This window comes from Panthera pardus, unplaced genomic scaffold (assembly GCF_024362965.1).
Source record: "Panthera pardus isolate Hobbes unplaced genomic scaffold, ASM2436296v1 HiC_scaffold_27, whole genome shotgun sequence".
Lineage (NCBI taxonomy): Eukaryota > Metazoa > Chordata > Mammalia > Carnivora > Felidae > Panthera > Panthera pardus.
Genome location: NW_026526843.1, coordinates 116,129,096 through 116,149,458, shown reverse-complemented (window position 1 = coordinate 116,149,458; position 20,363 = coordinate 116,129,096). Strand labels below are relative to the sequence as shown.

General features: G+C 45.2%; 1 protein-coding gene across 8 annotated transcripts in view; it reads left to right on the top strand.

The window, feature by feature from the left end:
- The window catches only part of FRMPD4 (FERM and PDZ domain containing 4), an 843,299-nt gene that overhangs the window by 290,675 nt on the left and 532,261 nt on the right, over window positions 1-20,363 (top strand). The window contains exon 1 of one of the 8 annotated variants that reach the window (XM_053891838.1): window positions 16,643-17,025. The exons of 6 other annotated variants lie outside the window; for them this stretch is intronic. In XM_053891838.1, coding sequence (XP_053747813.1) covers window positions 16,994-17,025 — 32 coding nt within the window. In that variant the 5' untranslated portion in view covers window positions 16,643-16,993. Of the gene's footprint in view, window positions 1-16,642; window positions 17,026-17,722; window positions 18,281-20,363 lie in introns of those variants that run through there. One more of the 8 variants, XM_053891837.1, reaches the window with a different exon arrangement.

The window sequence follows — 20,363 nt, the reverse complement described above, 5'->3', positions numbered from 1 at the left end:
GCTATTTTTCATTAAAAATGTTACTTTGTTACTTTATGTTAACATGTAAAGGTTTCTTCTTATTTTTAAATAACTCGTAAATAAACATTTTCAGTTCTAATTTCTAGCATAGTAAATATCAATAGGTATTTCTCATGCAAAAAATTTTTTTTTGAGGTCTAGTATTTTTTTCATGTTTATTATTTTGAGAGAGAGAGAGAGAGAGTTGTGAGCGAGGATGGGGCAGAGAGAGAGAGGGAGATACAGAATCCAAAGCAGACTCCAAGCTCTGAGCTGTCAGCACAGAGTCCGACACGGAGCTCGAACTCACAAACCGTGAGATCCTGACCTGAGCTGAAGTCGGACGCTTAACGGACTGAGCCACCCTGGTGCCCCTTTTCTATTATTTTTAATGAAATGAAATTGTTGGAGAACCACTGCTGTACCAGTTCACCTTGGCAAAGTGACTTTGTGTAAGGTGACCCATGCACATTCCAACTTTCTGTCCTCCTCCCAAGGTCTTCTGCTGGGTGATGGGGGACCCTCAGGAGAATCCCTCAGAGAGCGCATACATTTGGGGTCCCTCTCCAGCTGACACAAAATGAAGCAAACGGTGTGCTTGGTTCCCTAGGCAATACCATCCTTTCCAAACCTCACAAAATATCCCATTCTTGTGGTGTAGGGATTCTTCAAGGTTACTCTCCTCTGGGTGACAGAGATTGATGAAGGAAGGGTCCTGGGGAAGATCCGGGCTTGATGACAAAGCCAGGTCTTGTAACACTAGCAGCCTTCTTCTGCACATCTCAGCATGTGCGTCGTCAGAATGTTCAAGTGTCAGCCTCAGAATAGCTGTTATCGACACTCATGCCTTGAGAGACATTGTTCTAGGCAATTTCCATGTATTACATCTCACAACACGCTCAGGAGATAAGGATAATTATTACCTCAATTTTATGTACGAGGAAACTGAGGCCAACATTTAAGGAAATTTGCCTAAAGTCTCACAGCTAGGAAATAGCAGGAGTCAGATTCAAACATATTTGGGCTCCAGGTTTTATGGCATTAAACACTATATTTTATTACCCTCCCTATAGATTTGATGGGTATATAAGACCTCCCCCCCTCTTCGCAATGTACTAGGAAGGGTAGGCTAACTGTTATAACAACGAATCTAAATCTTACAAAAATCTAATACAACAGTTTTTCCTTTGTGTACTAGTACAAAGTGGGTTGGTGAGGGCTCCATATAGTCACTTGGAGAGCCACGATCTTTCCATCTTATGGCTCCATTTTTTCTGCAGGCCCTTGGGGTTCTCTGTCTTCAGCCAGTTGATGGGGAAAGAGAGGATGCAAAACTTCACATAGGAGGTTTTTATAGGTCGAGCTGACACCTCCACTAATATTTCATGGCCTTAAATCACTCGTGTGGCTATACCCAATGGTGAGGGATGCTGGGAAATATAGTCTAGCTGCCCAGAAGGAAAAGGCAAGAGTTGAGCAAACAATTACATGAACATTCTGAAGGTTGTTTTTTTTTTTTTTTTTTTTTTTTGTAGTTTATTTATTTTGAGAGAGAGAGAGAACAGATGCATGAGTGATGGAGGGGTAGAGAAGGGGAGAGAAAATCCTCAACAGGCCCCTTACTGTCAGTGCAGAGCCCAGCACAGGGCTCGATCTCAGGAACTGTGAGATGATTACCTGAGCCAAAGTCAAGAGTCGGCTGCTTAACTGGCTGAGCCACCCAGGCTCCCTCTTCCTCTAATTTCTACTTATCCTTCAATGCACAGAACGTATCATTTACTTCAAGAAAACTTGCCCTAACACCCTCCTCCTCCCAAGACAAAGTTAGGTCCTGAGTTCAATGCTCATTGAACATTCTGTGCATTCTCTTCCTCACTAATATTGTATTTGAAAATATATACAATGTTGGATAATTAAGTATTTTCTCTATCACACTAAAAGGTACGTTCCATGACAGGAGAGCCCATAGGGGTTGCCAGATCTATTACATGTGACCAAATACCAAGGGCCTTTGAGATTTTCAAGGATCTATTCCATGAGTTGAACCTGAGAAAACAAGATATTGGCATTCAAAATATGAAAATACACTGTAAAAATAAGTGTATTGTTAAATGTCTACAAGAACTGATGCTATAGCAACCAGTTGATTGATGTATGTATATATATATATATATATATATAACTTAAATCACAGTAACAAATTGAATGTTTTATTCTGAATAAAATTCAATATAAATATTTTGAAAATCCTTTCAAGAATTGTATGGCAATGTCTATTTATTGTGTGATGAGGGTGCATTTTAATCTTTTGTTTTAGTTAGCTGATTATTTACTTATTTATTTTGAGAGAGAGAGAGCACAAGGAAGGGCAGAGAGAGAGGGAGAGAGAGAATCCCAAGCAGGCTCTGCACCGTCAGCACAGAGCCTGACGCGGGGCTCAATCCCATGAACCGTGAGATCATGACCTGAACCAAAATCAAGAGTTGGATGCTTAACCGACTGAGCCACCCAGGCGCCCAGCGTTTCAATATTCTCGATACAGTGTGGGGTGGTTGTGGTGGCAGTGATGGAGCCCCAAAGCGGAGCATCTCCTAGAGGGTCAAGGTCCTAGAAGCTGCATCTATTTATAGGTCACAGTTAGAACCAGAGAGTCTTATACAGTGCCTTCCATGCAGTAATTGGTCAATAAATATTTATTGAATGAAAGAATGAGTGAATCAACGAATCAGTGAATGCTCTTTACTGTCAAAACCCACTGCTCCAGTAATTTCTGCGTTGCATAGTTTGTTTTCCAGCTGAAAACAAATCAGCTGAAAACCTTTTCACCCTCATTTCTGTCAAGACACAGTGACCTGCCGGAACAGTCCCACAGCCTAGCTGGCTTCCTAAATCATCGTGTAAATGATGGGTCAGTGGTACTGAGAGCATAGTTGGGGCCATAGGGCCTTTGTAAAAGCTATGTCAGCTCTTACAGTGAGTCCATACTGAGGATCCAGATCTCTCCTCCACTGTGTTAACATCCTGACATATGGCCATAGCTTTTGTTTGTGTGCCAGTGTAGGTCACGCCAATTTTCCAGAAGATTCTCCTGGAGTCTAGTCATCCTGAGCTGTCAGACATCTGGAGTTAGAAGGATATCCCTAGGTTTTACAACACTGGAAAGAAATCATATCTGGAAGGCTTTCCAGGGGTATTATCAGAAAGAAAGTCATCTCGTTATTGGCTAATCTCAAATATATAGGAAGTCCAGAGGACAGTGCCCATTACTTTTCTCACTGAGGAATCTTTCCGGCTTGGCAGTCAGCCTCTGGTAGGTACTTGGGAGGTCTTCCCTCCCTGGTCTCCCTTCTCTGAATTCTTCTACCCCTGGTTCCTTTCTGGAGCCTTCCTGGCAAGCACGTTGGGATCAGGTGGGTAGAAGCTGTGTTTCCTATCTCTCTTCTGGAAGAGATCCAATATATCCCTCCATAGGTGAAGTCCTTCACAGGAATAGATTTACGTCCTTGTGTCCCTTCGAATAACCCTGAGTAGAATAACCCTGAGACAAACTTCCCACTTGCCACCATTGATAGCCTCTCATAACAAGAATACAAATGTTATTAAGCTTAAGCGAACGGGCACCAAGTTTTCTCAGGGTGAGGAGGGCCAGGGCTGAGTAGGGTGAGGGGCCCGGAAAACCACCATGCCACACCAAACGGCCCTGAAGAATCTAGCTTGGTGGCCCGTCTCCATTTCCCACACTTCTGTTCTCTCAGCTCTCCCCTCTTACCTAGTATTTTACTCCACCCCTCTCAGCTGACCCCTCCCCAGAATCCAAGGGCTTTCCCAAGACCAAGCATGCATGGGCAAATTCGCATCATTCCGTATACGAGTTCCCTAACAATTGCAATGACATTTTGCTAGATTACTCCTGGGTGATGACAGACAAGTCCTCAGTAATAATACCTTGCAAGTGTAACATGTCTGTAATTAGACTGTCCTGTAATTAGGGAGCTGACAACTTAGCCACTGCTTATCACTAGCCAGTGACACAGCAGGACACAGGAAGAACCATAGAGAAGGACATCTGTCTGACGATTGATGGTAAGGATCCCGAGGAAAGCCACAAGGAATAACGTAATAATAACTGTAACAGAAAGCCATAGAGCGGAGAAGATCGCATGTCTTGATTAGAGACAAAGCTTGTGCATCAGGAAGAATGAGGTCACGGATCTCCCTCTGTCCTCCTGCGATGAAGGATAATGTGTGAGAGGTAGATTTTAGTGTCTCACAGCCAGGCACACAGCTAAGGATGGGTCCAAAATTTTGGTGGTGACTTTGAGCAGTGTGCGAGAGAGGTTCCACGTTTGTGCACGTGGACCAATATCTCTGCCATTTCCCTGAACCTGCTTCTATTGAATTCTTTGAAGTCTCATTTGGTTTCTCCCTTCCACACCATCTCTCACACCCAGTAGGCAAGTCCAGCCACCATACCAACTCCATCATCTCTTCCACTGTTGGATGCCCATCACACACTCTGCTGTCACATCACCCTTCCTGGCTCCTGCTGTCTGGGCTCTCTTTTCTCCATCATGTACCCAGAGCTGTATTAGAAGAGCTCAGTCTTCTGTTGTGACTGCCCCTACAGTCTCTCTTCTAGCATTGCTGATGGAGCCCCATTGCCTACTGAAATACACTCTTTGGCATGAAATTGAAGACCTGGTTTCAGAATTCTTGTGTCCATAATACCTTTTGTTTCCCTTGCTCTCCCTCTCGCTCTCTCCCTCTCTCTCTCTCTCCCCCCCCCCCCCCGTCTTGTTCAGTATATTCTGCATCTTCCTTTTTTCATCTTTGTGACATTCTCTTTCTGTGGAGTAGTCTTTCTTCTGACATTTTCCTGAATTCCCATCCATCCTTTAAGGCCCAGCTCAAAAGGCATCGCTTCTTTAGGAGGGTCACCTTGTTTCACCACCTGATAAGTTTCCCCCCTCTCAACATTGTCTACGCCTCTCTCCCCTCTTCCCTCCCTGCTCCCAGGGGTTCCTCAGGCCCCATGGCCCTTGTGCTGACTGAAGTGGCTCCAGGCCGGCTGAAAGCTCCAGACACTCGAAATTGGGATACATCTGTTTGCAGGCCGCTGCTGCTTAGTTTGCTGGCCACGCAATCTCTAGCAAGTGGCTCAACCACATAGAACCCCAGTATTATCATTTACAGATTGGAGGTAATAATCCCTGCCTCACAGGATGGTTGTAAAACCTGAGATGATATGTACAGAAACTTTATTTATTTATTTATTTTCCCTTCCCTCTCTCCAGAAACCTTTTTTAGATTGGAAAGCATTATACCAATGTGGGATACATAATGCTCTCTCTTCTGGTTATTTAGATAATTGCCTTATTGTATCTAAACACTATAGGTATTTGCGAAATTTGGCCTCCTTCTCCCACAACCAGTGTTAACTCCTGAATCAGTTAGGCATGCATTCGGCTCAAGGCTTGCAGACCTCATTGGGAGACTGGAAGCACTGTGGGGCTAGAGGGCTTACGGGTTCAGAGGTGGGCCCTCCTGTGGCCCTAGGATGGATTTCATTTCCATATGAAAAGAGAACTTACCCGTAGAGTAGGCAACCGTGTCTACCACAGCCCTTGAAGATGGGAATCAGGTCTTAGTTCCTCTGACTTCCTCCCTACAGTGCCTGGTATATAGTAGGTGGCATGTGGGAGGTGTTCAATAAATATTAATGGAATGAATTAATAAGGAATCAATACATGCATGAGAATTCAAAAACCTGAAATAACTGGTCTCAGCTCAGCCATTTTTGCGCATACATCTTCCTTAAAGTTCACGCTCATAATAGCCTTCAGGATTAGAGCAATTTACCCTTCAAGCGGAAGTGCTGTTATTCAAAGTGATTTGATTCGTTTTTGTCTAGTCGGAGGCTAAGATGTAGGAACATTATGTTAGAAAGACAGCATAAAAGTGAGTCTGGATCTGAGAGGTTTAAAATGAGTCTGAAATATTAAAATATGTCTCAGACAACACGCACCTTTATGGTTTTCTTTTTATACGCTGTTGCATAGGAATTCAAAATATTGTTACAGGGTATATCACAGTAAGAATTTATATGCGGAAAATTGTACACCAGCAGAATCTTTTAAATGACCTCCTCCCTCCTTTTCTTTCCATACCTCATCAGACATGAGGAGATTCGTGGGAAAGCAGTAATTATAATCCTTGCCACATTGACAGACTTGTGGCATATGCCTGAGCAGAACGGTGAGAGAGGGTGGGGATAAAGATATAAAGGAAATTAGGTGACCTAATATGGCCTAGTGGAAGGTACATTTAGCAAATGTGGTTCTTATCCTTGAATAAAGTTCAGCTAAAAGCAGGGTAGACTAATAATTTCCTATTTTATTGATGTATAAATGACTGGTAAAAATCTGATCTTGAATTTGTTCCTGTAGAACCTAGCCTTTTTAAAAATTTTATTTTTAAAAATTTGTATCTTAAAAAAATTGAGATGTAATTGACCTATAACATTGTATTAGTTTTAAAGGTACAATGTCATGAGTTGATATATGTATATATTGTGAAATGATCACTATAATAAATTTAGTTAACTTAATCATTGGATACAATAAGTTTAGTTAGGAGTTAGATAACTTAATAAGTCTATCATCATATAGACTTGCAACTTTTTGTGTGATGAGAACTTTTAGGATCTACCCTTTTCATAACTTTCAAATATACATTACAGTATTAAGTGTAGTGATCGTGTTACACATTATATTCTCAGAACTTACTTATCTCATAACTGGAAGTGTGTACCTTCTAATGCCCTTCACCCATTTCACCCACCGCCGACGCCAGCCACAACTGCTAATCTCTTCTCTGTATCTATGACTTAGTTTAGTTTCTTTGTTTGTTTGTTTTAGTCCCACATATAGGTGAGATCATAGAGTACTTGTCTTGCTCTGTTTGAATTACTTCACGTGCCGTAATGCCTTCAAGATCCATCCAGGTTGTAGTAAATGGCAGGATTTCCTTCTTTTTATGACTGAAGAATATTGCATTCCATATATATGTGCACCACATTTTATTCATCCGTCAGTGGACCCTTAGGTTGTTTCCATGTCTTGGCTATTATAAATAATGCTGCGATGAACACGGGGCTGCACTATCTTTTCTTGATTACACAGTTACCAAAATACGTGGGATCTCAAAATATCTTCTAAATTTATTCTAACCCGCAAACTTGACAGATGAGGAAGTGAACACCAAGAAAAGTTAAATAGTATCTCAAGGGTCACTTGTATTTACACACTTGGGAATGGAACCAAGAAATCTTAGTGCCTCGTCTGTTGTCTTTTCTAATGCTTCACGTGACACCTTTACTTTTTGAGTCTGATGTGAGAGAATAAAACAAAAGAGGGAAAAAATGAATTATACTGATAGAACTTGAGAGCTTTTTGTTCCATAAGTCTTGATTTAAAAGCTATTGTACTGGGGCGCCTGGGGGGCTCAGTCGGTTAGGCATCACATTCTTGATTTCAGCTCAGGTCATGATCTCACAGTCATGGGATCAAGCCCCTAGCTCAGTGCTGGGTGTGGAGTGTGCTTAAGATTCTCTCTCCTTCTGCCCTTCCCCCGCTTGTGCTCTCTCTTTCTGTCTCTAAAAAAAAAGAAAGGAAAAAATGCTATCCTACTGGTATTAACTTATCCTCAGGAACCAATGCTTCTTATAATAATCCTCATACTTTGTAGAAATTATTATCATCACTGAGCTTTTCTGGTCTCACCTTTTGTCATAACTAAAATGGAATAATAATAACTTTCTTGTGTAACTTGTAGGGCTATTTTAAAGACTAACGTAACAAACGCATTTAGAAAAACAAAAACTTACAAATGTACAGCATGATTCTTGTCCTTATCACTAATAAGCATAATCATCTTTTTTATTAAGTAATCTCTACATCCAACATTGGGCTTGAACTCATAACGCTGAGGTCAAGAGTCACACGCTCTATGGACTGAGCCAGCCAGGCACCCCAAGTATAATAATGTTAAGGGGGGGCCTGGTGGCTCAGTTGGTTAAGCATCTGACTCTTGATTTCAGCTGAGGTCATGATCCCAGGGTCATGGGATTGAGCCCCGTGTCGGGCTCTGCTGAGTGTGGAGCCTGCTTGAGATTCTCTTGCTCTCCCTCCTGCCCCTCTCCCTTGCTCACACTCACTCACTCTCTCTAAATAATAATAATAATAATAATAATAATAATAATAATAATAATGTTTAAAACCAGCTTGTCTTGGCTTCCAACCTCTAGCCTCATCCCTCACCCTTGTAGAATACTAAGATTTACATGCAAGGTACAAAGTTAAAAATGAAAAGAAAGAAAGAAAATTAAAATAATCCTTCTTTTGCTACTTTTGTTCATTTTTTTACTTCATCTCTCAAGAATCCCATTGTCTTTGTGTTTCTTTATTTTATTTATTTTTTATTATTCTTGAAGTACAGTTGACGTATGTTAGTTTCAGGTATGCAACATAGTGATTCGACGATTCTATACATTACTCAGTGCTGACTACAGTAAGTGTAGTCACCATCTGTCACCATACAGTGTTATTACAATATCATTCACCGTTTTCCCTCTGCTGTATTTTCATCTCCATGACTTATTTATTCAGTAACGGAAGTTTGTATCTCTTCATCTCCTTCACGTCCCCCCACCCCCTTCCCAAGCATCCCGCTGTCTTTAGATGCCTAGTTCGTCTCTGAGAATGCAGCTTCATTATTCATACCCATTGTGAAAACGTTTGGCAGCTCACTGACATATCACAACTTCCCTTTAGGTTTAGACACGTACACATAACATCCTGTGGACATCACCCATTCAAATTCAGCAACACGTCACAAAGCGAACTTCTTGTCTTTCCCTTAAAGCTGTTTCTGAGGCACCCCTGGTCTCGGGAGCATCTCCAGTGGCACAGGCATCCAAGTTAGACACCTGGAGAGTTCCTCGACCCTCCCCCACTTGCTACTCCCATATACAATCACATATGTAGTCCTGGGATTGTTTTCCCCAACAGACTTCTCCATCCTTTGTGCCATAGACTCCCTGTATATTCTCTTAACTGACCTTCTTATGTCCATTCTTCTCACCATCTTAAGAAGGATCCAACTACAGTAACTATCTGACCAGATCATCTGCTTCATGCCAGTCAGTGACTCGTATCACTGGCACCATGGTTCTCACGTGGGTTCATATGGAGCCCATGGGAATGCCTTGGTTGGAAAGCAGTAAGAAGGCAAAGGGGATGCTATTTGTGCTGGGGTCTACATTACCACTTCAAACAAGAAAATCCCACTCTGTATTTGCTTTCTGCATTGAGGTTCTTGAAAATAATTGCTTCGGGACAAAATACTTTGCTATTAAAGTTGGAAGCCCACTGACCATAAGGTACAGTCCATGTACCTGACCCCTGCCTGCTTCTTAAGCTTTATCTCTCTCCTCTCCCTTTTTCTCACTGTAGAATCAAGCAACATCAAACTGACCACGCCTCCTGTATTTACAACACTGTTTCATACCTCTGTTTTATGATGTTGTGCCCTCCACCGTGAGAGCCCTCTGTACCCACATCGCTACCTTTAGGGTAACTAAATGTCATGTACCTTTCAAGGCACACTGTTACCACCTTTGGGAAGCACTCCTTCTTCACCCCCAGTTGCCGCTTCTCTCCCTAACAATCTACTATCCATTATGCACTAGTTGAGATATGAGAAGTATTAGATGGGATAGTACAAAGCACACTGGGTTCTTCTGATCTTCACTCTACTACTCACTATATGTAGGACTCTAAATAATTCACTTTATCTCTATGGAACATAGTTCATTCATTCATTCCTTCATTCATTCATCCAACAATGTATGTTGATTCCCTTTGCCACCTTTATGGAGCTTACATTCTGATAGGGGAAATAGGAAATTAAAAACAAATTAAAATTATCCTAGAGTATGGAAGCACTATGGAAAAAAATAAAGAGGAATAAGGAGTTTGGAAGGTATCTCTATTTGAAATGGCGTGTTACAAAAGAAAGGCCTCTCTGATATCTGGGAGAAGAACTTTCCTGGCAGAGAGAACACGTGCAAATGCCTCATGGCCAACTAGTGTAGCAACTAAGTGGTTGGTATGAGCGAGGGAAAGAGGGACAGTTTTTGTGATTTTGTTTTGTTTCGTTTTTTAAATGTTTATTTTGAGAGCAAGAGGGGGAGAGAGAGATACATGCGAGCAGAGGGAGGGGCAGAGAGAGAGGAGAGAGAGAGAATCCCAAGCAGGCTCCGTGCTGTCAGCACAAAACCTGATGAGGGCTCGATATCACAGACCAGAGATCATGACCTGAGCCGAAATCAAGAGTTCAACACTTAACCGACTGAGCCACCCAGGTGTCCCAAGAGGGACAGTTTATGAAATCAGAAAGGAGCGAGGAACCATGTCACCTATGCCTTCGTGAGTGAGAAGGGGAAGCTATTGGAGGTTATAAGCAGAGAAACGGCATGATCTGCCTACTGTTTTGAGAGAAGCCTGCTAGTTATGGAGTGTAGGGGCTCTTGGGGGAGCAAGGAAACCACTTGGCAGGCCACCGCAATTATCCAGGAGAGTGATGGTGGCTTGGACTTAAGTGGTTGTGGTTGAATTGGTGAGATGTGTATATAGTGTGGATCTTTTTGAAGGTAGAATTGAAAGATGTGATGATGGGTTTGACGTGAAGTTTAAGAGGGGGAAAAAAGGCAAAGGTGGTGCCACGATTTTGGAAGTAAGCAACTAGAAAAGTAGAGTTGACATTAGTGAAGATGGAAATGACTGGAGGGAGGAGTCTCCCCTATGGGAATCAGTTTTCAGATATGTGAAGTTCGAGGTGCCAAGTAGACATCGGATGGAGATGTTAAGTAGGTGGTCTGGACTTGAGGGATAGGGGCCAGAGATGAAAATGTGGGGCTTGTCAGCATATAAGACATCATAAAACTCAACGTGATCACCTAGGAAGTAGGTATAGACATTCAGAGGAAAGAAGGTCTAGGGCTAAATCCTGGGACATTGCAATGTTTAGAGTTTGGCAAGATGGAGCACAGGGACAGAAGAGTAACAAAAGATATTGAGAAGGAGCAAGCAGCAAGGAAGGAAGAAAACCATCAAAGTGTGATGTCTGCCAAGCCAAGTGAAGAACATGTTTCACGAAAGAGGGGATGGTCAGCTGGGTCAAGTACTAGCTCTAAACCATGAGTCGTTGGACCGAGCTCCACGATGGCCCTGGTTATCTCAAGAAGAATCGTTTCAGTGAACTGGTGATTGTAAGAGTGATGAGAAAATGCAGGTGGAGTAGATTCAGGATGTAGTGAGAGCACACAGAGACCGTTTTTTCAAGAACTTTCGCCATAAGGACAAGCAGAAGAATGAGACTTGGCTGAAGGCGACTGGGGGTAGGTGTTGAGAGACTTGTCTAAAGGATGGGATAGGGGCGCTGGGGTGGCTCAGTCAGCTGAGCGTCCCAACTCTTGGTTTCGGCTCAAGTCATGATTTGGCAGCTTTGTGGGTTCGAGCCCTGCATTGGGCTAAGATTTTTTTAAAAAAAGAATGGTTATTCAGAGTATAAATCCGATTTTGCCACTTCATGCTGAAAACCCTCTAATGGATCCCCATCCCACAATAAAAGGCCAATGACTTCCCATGGCCTGTCGTGCCGCACATGATTACGCCCCTGCCTACCCAGACAAATTCACCCACTCTCCATCCATTTCACACCACATCCTTCAGGCACACTGGCTCACTTCTGATTCTTCAAACATACAACAGTTCCTGACTCAGGGACTATGTTACTGTTTTTCCCTCACTGACCATCCTGTGTGGAATGCGTTTCCACATGAATGTCGAGTGGCAGTCTCCGTCCTGTTCATCATATCTCATTTTATTTATTTTTATTTTTTTAAACTGTGTTTATTTTGAGAGAGAGAGAGTATGAATGAACAGGGGCAGAGAATAGAGGGAGAGCAGAGAATCTGAAGCAGGTGCTGTGCTGTCAGTGCAGAACCTGATATGGGGCTTAAACCCACAAACTGTGAGATCATGACCTAAGCCAAATCAAGAGACACTTAACTGACTGAGCCACCCAGGTGCCCCATCATACCTCATTTTAAATGTCACCCACATACAGGGGCACCTGGCTCCTCGGTCGGTGGAGCATGTGACTCTTCATCTTGGGGTTATGAGTTTGAGTCCCACATTGAGTGTAGAGATTACTTAAAAATTGGGTGTAACTGGTGCACCTGGGTGGCTCAGTCGGTTAAGCATCTGACTCTTGATTTCTACTCAGGTCATGATCTCATGGTTTGTAGATTTGAGCCCTTTCTTGGGCTGCACGCTGACAGTGCAGAGCCTGCTTGGGATTCTCTTTCTCTCTCTCTGCCGCTCTCCCTCTTCCTCTCCCTCAAACTCAATAAATAAACTTAAAAAAGAATCTTTAGGGGCACCTGGGTGCTCAGTTGGTTAAATGTCTGACTTCAGCTCAGTTCGTGATCTTGCGGTTCGTGGGTTTGAGCCCCACGTCGGGCTCTGTGCTGACAGCTCAGAGCCTGGAGCCTGCTTCAAATTCTGTGTCTCCCTCTCTCACTGTCCCTCCTCCTCTTGTGCTCTGTCTCTGTCTCTCTCTCAAAAATCAATAAGCATTATGTCACCTACATAGAGAGGTGTTCCTTGACCATCGGACCTTAGTCACCTAGTCACTCCCTTTCAATAGAAATAACTTTAATTCTCTGGAGGTGCCTGGGTGGCTCAGTTGGTTAAGCATCCAACTCTTGATTTCAGCTCAGGTCATGATCTCATGGTTCGTGAGTTCGAGCCCCCGTCCAGCTCTGTGCTGACAGAGTGGAGCTTGCTTGGGGTTCTCTCCCTCTCTCTCTGCCCCTGCTTCTCTCTCTCTCAACATAAATAAATAAACAAACATGTGAAAAATGATTTTAATTCTCTGCATATCACCATCTGCTATTCTTCTCTTATTTTACTATTTATCATCTGTCTTTCCATTTAGAACATAAAGTCTGTGAGAGCAGAAACTTGTTGCCCAGTGTATTCTCCACTGCCTATAATAGTGCCTGGCTCATAGGGGAAGTTTCGTGAATATTTGTTGAGTTAATAGATACATTGCTTTTGTTTACTCACTTCGGTTTTGAAGACTGTGATCAGATGGTCAGGATGTACCTGAAAAGTGCATGGGGCTCTATCTTCCAGAATTTGCAGCAAAAGAATGCTAAGCTGCCGTCCTGTACAGAACATCTGGCCCAATAGCAAATTCCTGACATCAGCTTGAGTTAGAGGCTTACTAGTGATGAAGAAATTCCTCCCTCTTTACCCTGAGCCCACAGAGCATAAAGGATGCTACTGCTTAGGGCTTTGGTGACTGGCTAGGCAACAATGAGGTTGATTTTTAGACAAAACAACCAACCTATGATCCATCAAAGCAAAGGTTTTCACCTTCAAAGTAGTGGTCTTAGAAGCTGAAACTTACCCTAATGGTCCAGATGGTCCCTGACTTAGGATGGTTTGACTTGAGATTTTTCAGCTTTACGATGGTACGGAAGTGATACTCAGTACAAACTGTATGTTGAATTTTGATCTTTTCCTGGGCTAGCGCTATGTGCTCCGATCCTCTCTTGTGATTCCGGGCAGTGGTACTGGGCCATGGCTCCCAGCCAGCCACAAGATCACGAGGGTCAACACCTCACCATTCTGTACCCAGGTCAGTTTCGGTACAGTATTCAATAAATTACATAAGACAGTCAACACTTTATTATGAAATAGGCCTCGTGTGAGATGATTTTGCCCAACTGTCATCTAATGTAAATATTCTGAGCACATTTAAGGTTGGCTAAGTTAGGATATTTGGTGGGTTAGGCATGCCCCATCATAAGTCGAGGAAGAAGTGGAAATCCTTGTGAGGTTAATATCCATGTGGCTCAGTTCACAACTATATGGCTCTGAATTGGTGTTCAACTTCAAGGGCTCATTCTTTGTTGTTTTTTTAAATTTTTTTAATGTTTATTTTTGAGAGAGACAGACAGAGTGTGAGAGGGGGAGGTGCAGAGAGAGAGGGAGACACAGAATCCGAAGCAGGCTCCAGGCTCCGAGCTGTCAGCACAGAGCCCGATGTGGGGCTTGAACTCATGGACCGTGAGATCATGACCTGAGCCGAAGTCGGAAGCTCAACCGACTGAGCCACCCAGGCACCCCTTCAAGAGCTCATTCTATGTAAGGTAGGAGTGTATTACCATCTCTATTAAATAAGTGGAGAAACTGAGTCTCAGCAAGTTAAATGACTTGCTCTGGGTGTGCTGCCCCTGAGTCTCTTATTCACGAATACATTCAACAGTGTTTGAAAGTGTGTTTGGTTTTCAGAAATGACCAAATGTCACTTGGATCCAAGTGAAGCAAATTAAATAGATTCTCCAGGCTAGATAATACAGTTTCCAGTGAGTAAATCTCTACAAGTTCTAGAAGGGGCCTTAGAGAGTATCCAGGCTGAAAATAAAACTTCCGAAAATCACATATGTACTCAAATGCCACTCGTTGGTTTTTGTTTGTCTTAGGCAGATCCATTTCACGCTAGATAAAGAAACCTATCCCAATCTCGGCCACACACACCTGGCACAGAGAGGGAACAGAGCTGAGAGACCAGCTACTCAGATCTTTGCCTCTCTGCCAGGTGGGCTTAAAGATATAAACTGGCTGTGTTAGCATGTTTGGGGGGGGGGAGCGGATTCTTCCATTTGTATGTTAATGAAGAACAAAGGAGAGGGAGAATCTCTTTGCCTTAAAAAAAGACATCCGTCCATTAGAAAACATAATAGGTAATTAATATTTCCAAGGAGTATAAAGACCTCGAGGAGCCAGTTGTTTCTCCTGGTAGCTATTAGGCTGTGGAGTCGGCGTCTGCACCATTCATAACCGTAGTGCACGAATTGGCACAGATTGAAGCCCGAGCAGCAAGCTGTTCCAGGTAGACCAGATGTCTTAAAGGAAGGCTGTGTCTCTACAAGTAAACACAATGCCTGTTTCCTGTCATTTTCACCGTTGAATAGCTGGCTATTTGATAATAGGAATAATTCTTGATTGATAGCATTCTGTTTTCAAGAAGGGTAACCCAACTGTTCTCAGAAGGAAGCGCTTTTTCAAAACACATTCTCCACAGGCATGACTTTATCTCCCTTTCCCCATCAGGGGCTGGTCTCGTGCTGCTGGATGTTGACCCAGAGATGAGGGAAGGTGTTGGTGGCCGCTGTCTTGGGGAACGGTGGAAAGGGTGGAGGGGAAAGATAACTGGCGAATATGAGAGGGCCTCCACTGACGTCGTCAGCAATCGAAAGGAGGAAGAAGGGTGTTGGGGATGCGAGCAGTGGTGGGGACATGGACAGATACCAGCGATGGGCTCAGAGAGGGAACGGTATCCAGCACTGGCTTGACTGTGAATCTAACAAGCCCAAAATGCATTCGTTGAACACATATTTATTAAGGTCCTTCTATTCCCAAGGAGCTATTCTAGGCATTTGGGATCCATCTGTGACAAACAAACAAACAAACAAACAAATCCCTGCCCTTGTGGAGCTTTTATTCCAGAGAGGGCATCGGAGAGGAAATAAGAAACAGAAGACACAAAAACAAATTCTACAAAGCATTAGTGGGTGATAAGTGCTATGGAAGCAAACAAAAACAAAGAAAGTTAACGGGTCCTGGAATCCGGGGCATGGGGGCCTCACAATTTTACGTAGGCTTTTCAGGGGTGGCTTGCTAAAAGCGATATTGGTACGAACACTCGGTGTGGTGAAGGAGCTGTTCGGGCAATTATCTGAGGAAAGAGCGTTCTAGGCTGAGGCAACAATGATTGCGAAGAGCCAAACGTGGAAGGGTACCTGGAGAGTTTGAAGAAGGGCCAGGAGGCCCAGGGAGTGTTGAGCGGGGATGGGGCAGCAGATGAGCGGGAGAAAGCGAGGTGAGGAGTAGCAGGTCAGAGAGCCCACGGGCAAGGCGCCTGGGCCCTTCTCGGTCATGTAGGAGTACAACTTTAGCTCAAAGGGCAATAGAGAGCTTTCGCAGAGTTTCGATTAGGCAAATAACCTTATCTGACCCACATTTAAAACACATCTCTCTCTAGTACATGGAGAATAGATTGTGGCATAAAAATAAAAGAATTCTCTTTTTTAAACATGCTGCCTTACTTCTACGACAGGGTTGCTATGGGACTCAAATGCAAAAAATAAATAAGTAAATCAATAAAACGCTTTAAAGAAGATACAGGACAGTGCAGACCCAAACTATCATTATTTTACACAAACAACAGGGGGTTCAAGAGCCAGGGTCCCCCTTGCCTCCTCTGACCATGTGTGGTAACCCCGTTCGTGAAATGAAACTAGTCTGTCTGTAAGAAGCTAAAGGCAAATTGATTCTATTTTAAAGAATGTAATTTTATGCCTGAGTTTCACATCATTTAGATTTTTCAGACTGCTACTGATTTTATATTTAATTTTTAAAAGAAATGCCTTTAAAAAAAAGAAGTGGAAATCCTAGACTCGAATGCTGAAGACTTTAAATACAGCAACAGACCTGGAGAGGAGCAGAAGTCTGGGAACTTTAAACCTATTTCCTTTTCCCTAATCCCCTCAGAGAGCTAAAAGCGCACTGGCCAGATCCTCCAACATTTCGGGGGTGGCATCTTTTCTTTGCAGTGGCCCTGCCATCAGGTGAACGCTTCTGGGTGGGAGAACACACACTTTGTGCAACCATCTGACCTTCAGAGAGTCTGGGGAGAGATTTTAAAGGATTTCGGAGAAGAGGCCTTGAGACTCCAAGAGAAAGAACAGGAATAAGAGGCCCGGAGAAGCCTGAGCCTCCGGGGAAATGGAACTGAGTTAATGAAGAGGGGTGATTATCCAAGATAATTATGTAAAAGGGAAGGCTAGGAGTTCTACATGGCTGCAACTTGGAGTTTACTCTGCCTAAGGTGAGTGTTTATGTTTCCGTGTTTTTGTTTTTATGAGTAAGGTTTTTTGCTTTTTTTTTTTTTTCCTTTTTTACCGGCTGCTCAATTTGAGAGAGCATCTCAGCTGCCTTCCAGACCCCCATTCTCGTCCCTTCTCTTCCTTTAGATTCTGTACCCCGCTCATCATAGTCCCCCCCGCCTCCACCCCCACGCCCCGCCACTGGCTCCTGGGACCCTCCTCTCCGTACCCCTGTAGTGAGGAGCAGCTGTGTGTACCCTCCGCCCCTCCAGACGCTTCCCGGTCTTATTTTCTGATTTCTCCAACGCTCCCCCTGTGCCGATGTCCAAAGACACACCTTCCCAGCCAGCCCAGCTGTCGCGGCTAGCTCCAGTGGTTGGGGGAAGCGGTGGGACCTCTGTGCTCTCCCAACCGAGCCCCGCTGTGCTGGGCACCTCCCTCCCCTTCCCCTTGACGGTCCACCCAGCCTGGATCATCCCTGCTCCTTCCCCATCGCTAGTTTTGTTTATGGCACATACCAAGGCTTTGGGCGACCTGCGGTTGCACGGCTCTCCTTTGGTTTGGGGAGGGAGGGGGTAGCGTTCCCTGTCCCCGGTGTGCCCGAGACTGTGAGATCAATCTTTCGGATCTGGAGGCACACGCAGCTGGTGACAGGAGAGCCCCCCCCCTCCCCGCGGGTGGGGGTGGGGAGAGGAGAAGGGACTCAGCTTGGGGAAGGAGGCAGGGAGGCAGCTGCAGTGCCGCGAGGGGTGCGTGTGCGTGTGCCAGGCTCGCCCGCCACCTCCCGGCTCAGTCTGCGCTCCTCCGCTCGCGGGGCAGCCGGGGCCGGCGGGCTGGGGAGCGGGAGCGAGCGCCCCTCGCCCGGGCCTCGCCTCCCCAGGGCGCCCGGCGGTCCCCGAGGCCGGGGCGCACCCGCCCGGGCCCCGCGCCCCGCGCCCCCCGCCCCTTGCACCCTCCCCGGCCCCCTCTCCATTGAGTTTTCCAACACGGGCGCCCGTCAATGGTCCTGCTCTGGGATGCACACGCAGCTCGCGGCCGGAGGGGGGTAGCAGCCACCGCCTCCAGGTGCGGGCTCTCCAGGTCCGCCGCCGCCACCCACCGTCGCCGCCACTCGAGCCCCAGGGCGCGCTGAGGTCCCCGGCCGGCCATGGGGCTGCCGTTGCTGGCGTGAGAAGGGGCGCCGCAGCCTCCGTGCTTGGGGTGCCCGGCTGCCTGCATGGATGTCTTCAGCTTTGTGAAGATTGCAAAGCTCTCGAGGTAGGGGCTGCGCCGGTTCATTTGCACCCAGGGCCGCCGCAGCCAGCAACTTGGTGCTTTATTTTTCGGGAGGCTTGGGGACTAGCAGAAGCTGGAGAGAGCAGCGGGGCTTAAGAAAGGACTGAGACGAGGTGGCCAGGGGCTGCTGCGTTCAACTTCTCTCCCACTGGCCGGTGGGGCTCGTGCATCGGCGGGTGTAGACCACACACACACACACACACACACACACACACACACACACACTCCCTCAGGCACACACCAATATTCATGACAGTTTCTTTTCCCTTAGGAAAAGCCCCGGTGGTGCTTGGGGTCACATGTATAATTCAGGGCCACCAGAAGATGGTTGTAATTGCTACTGCTAGGGAAAGCCAGAAGTGCGTAGAGTTTGGGTCCGTGCTTTCCAAGCGGCAGCGATCAAAAGTGGCCCCCTGGCCCCCACCCCTAAATTAGACCTCTACACCCTGAAAATTCAGCTTGTAGGTTGACAGGGGTAAGTAACTGTTCTGTGTTCCCAGCAGTGACCTAGATGCTGAAGACGGGGAGCTGGAAGAGAAAGACCTTTAGCCTTTCCCTGGGTAACTGTGTAGTCCCAAGCCTTAAAGATTTAGGAATTTGCTTCCAAGTGGCCATGTTGTTAAAACAGAAGAAAAATCATCGATTCGGGCAGATTTCTCTGGCAGTGAGGGTAGAGGAAGACTATTTCCACTTTTTGGCCTCCTAGGTATCACCTGGTCAGAGCATTCGCCCTAGGTTTTCTGCCCTGCTTAGGCTTCCAAAGTCTTCCTCGAGCCCTGGGAGTAGGTTTGTGCTTCTTGCAGTGTGGCATTAACTGGGACGTGACTGGTATCAGAAGTCTTAGAGGACCGTGCTCCACCTTTTCCGCCCACGTCTTTGGAAGGAGGAGCATTCTGCCCCTTGAGCTCGGCTCTTTGTAACAGTTGCCACCATGACCTTAGGAGGTAGGCAGTAAGAGTTTTCCAGATTGCAGTTTAGACTCCTTTGCAATTACAAGAGAATAGTTCTAGGTTTTCCTTTATTGCTTAGTGTCAGGGTGGGATGTGTTGATTGCACCAGGCAAAGATGAGCAGCCTGGCATAGCCCCAATCAGAAAGGTATGTTGACTTTGCTTTGCTACATCACACTTGGGCCATTTCAGAAACATTCGGTTAGGACGTTGCTCTTCGGACGTGCCTTTGACCAACATCCACAGGTCTTTATTTGTTTTTCTTGCCCGTCTCCACCTTCCCTCTCTCCTTGCACGAGTCAGTCTTAATGTCACAGCAGATTTTCCAGGGAAAGGGCTCCAGTGGAACTTGTCTGGGTAGACATGAGGTATAGAGCTGATGGGTAAATGTATCTGTCTTGGAGCAGCCCACGAAGAGGTGTTTCCCCGCACAGCAGAAGGCAAAGGCGGATATGTCAAAGGGTGGACGATTGTAGTGTGGCAAACTGTTGGGTTTCACATCAATATCATAGAGGGCCGTGGCTTCACACCTCTGTTCTCTTAACTTCCTGCATGCTTCTGCCCATGGCTGGTTTGTAAACAGCTGTCAAGTCACAAACCCTGGACGGTAAACGGCTGTGAGCAACAGTTAGTGATTGCCTGGTGCCATCTGTGTGATGGACAGAGATTGCCGAAGGGAAGGAGAAGTTCAACGGTACAGTTCAAAGTAACCAAGATAGATTTTGGTGGCCTCAAATGCTAAAAATGATAAATGCTAAAACCATCTAGAGCCTAGATTTAGTCCTTAAACTTTGGAGCTTGGGAGCGGAACAGTGCCGTACGTCCGTGAAAAGATGGTTTATGTTCCTTTTGCTAAATTCTAGGATGCCTTCATGATACCCACAAATCTGAGCTTTTGCAAAACCCAAGCCAGGCTGTGGGGGATTAGTATCTTATTTTAAAGAGAGGTTAGAATTTAGTAAATGAGTGTGAATTTCACTTTCTGTCCTCAACGTGATCCAAATCGAGTGTTTATTCTAAAGAGAGAAGCTGCACATGTTCTGAGCTTATGTGCCCATTAAGAAATCCTTCATCCATAGGCATTCTTCTTGTTGCTCGGGGTGAGCTCAGCGATGG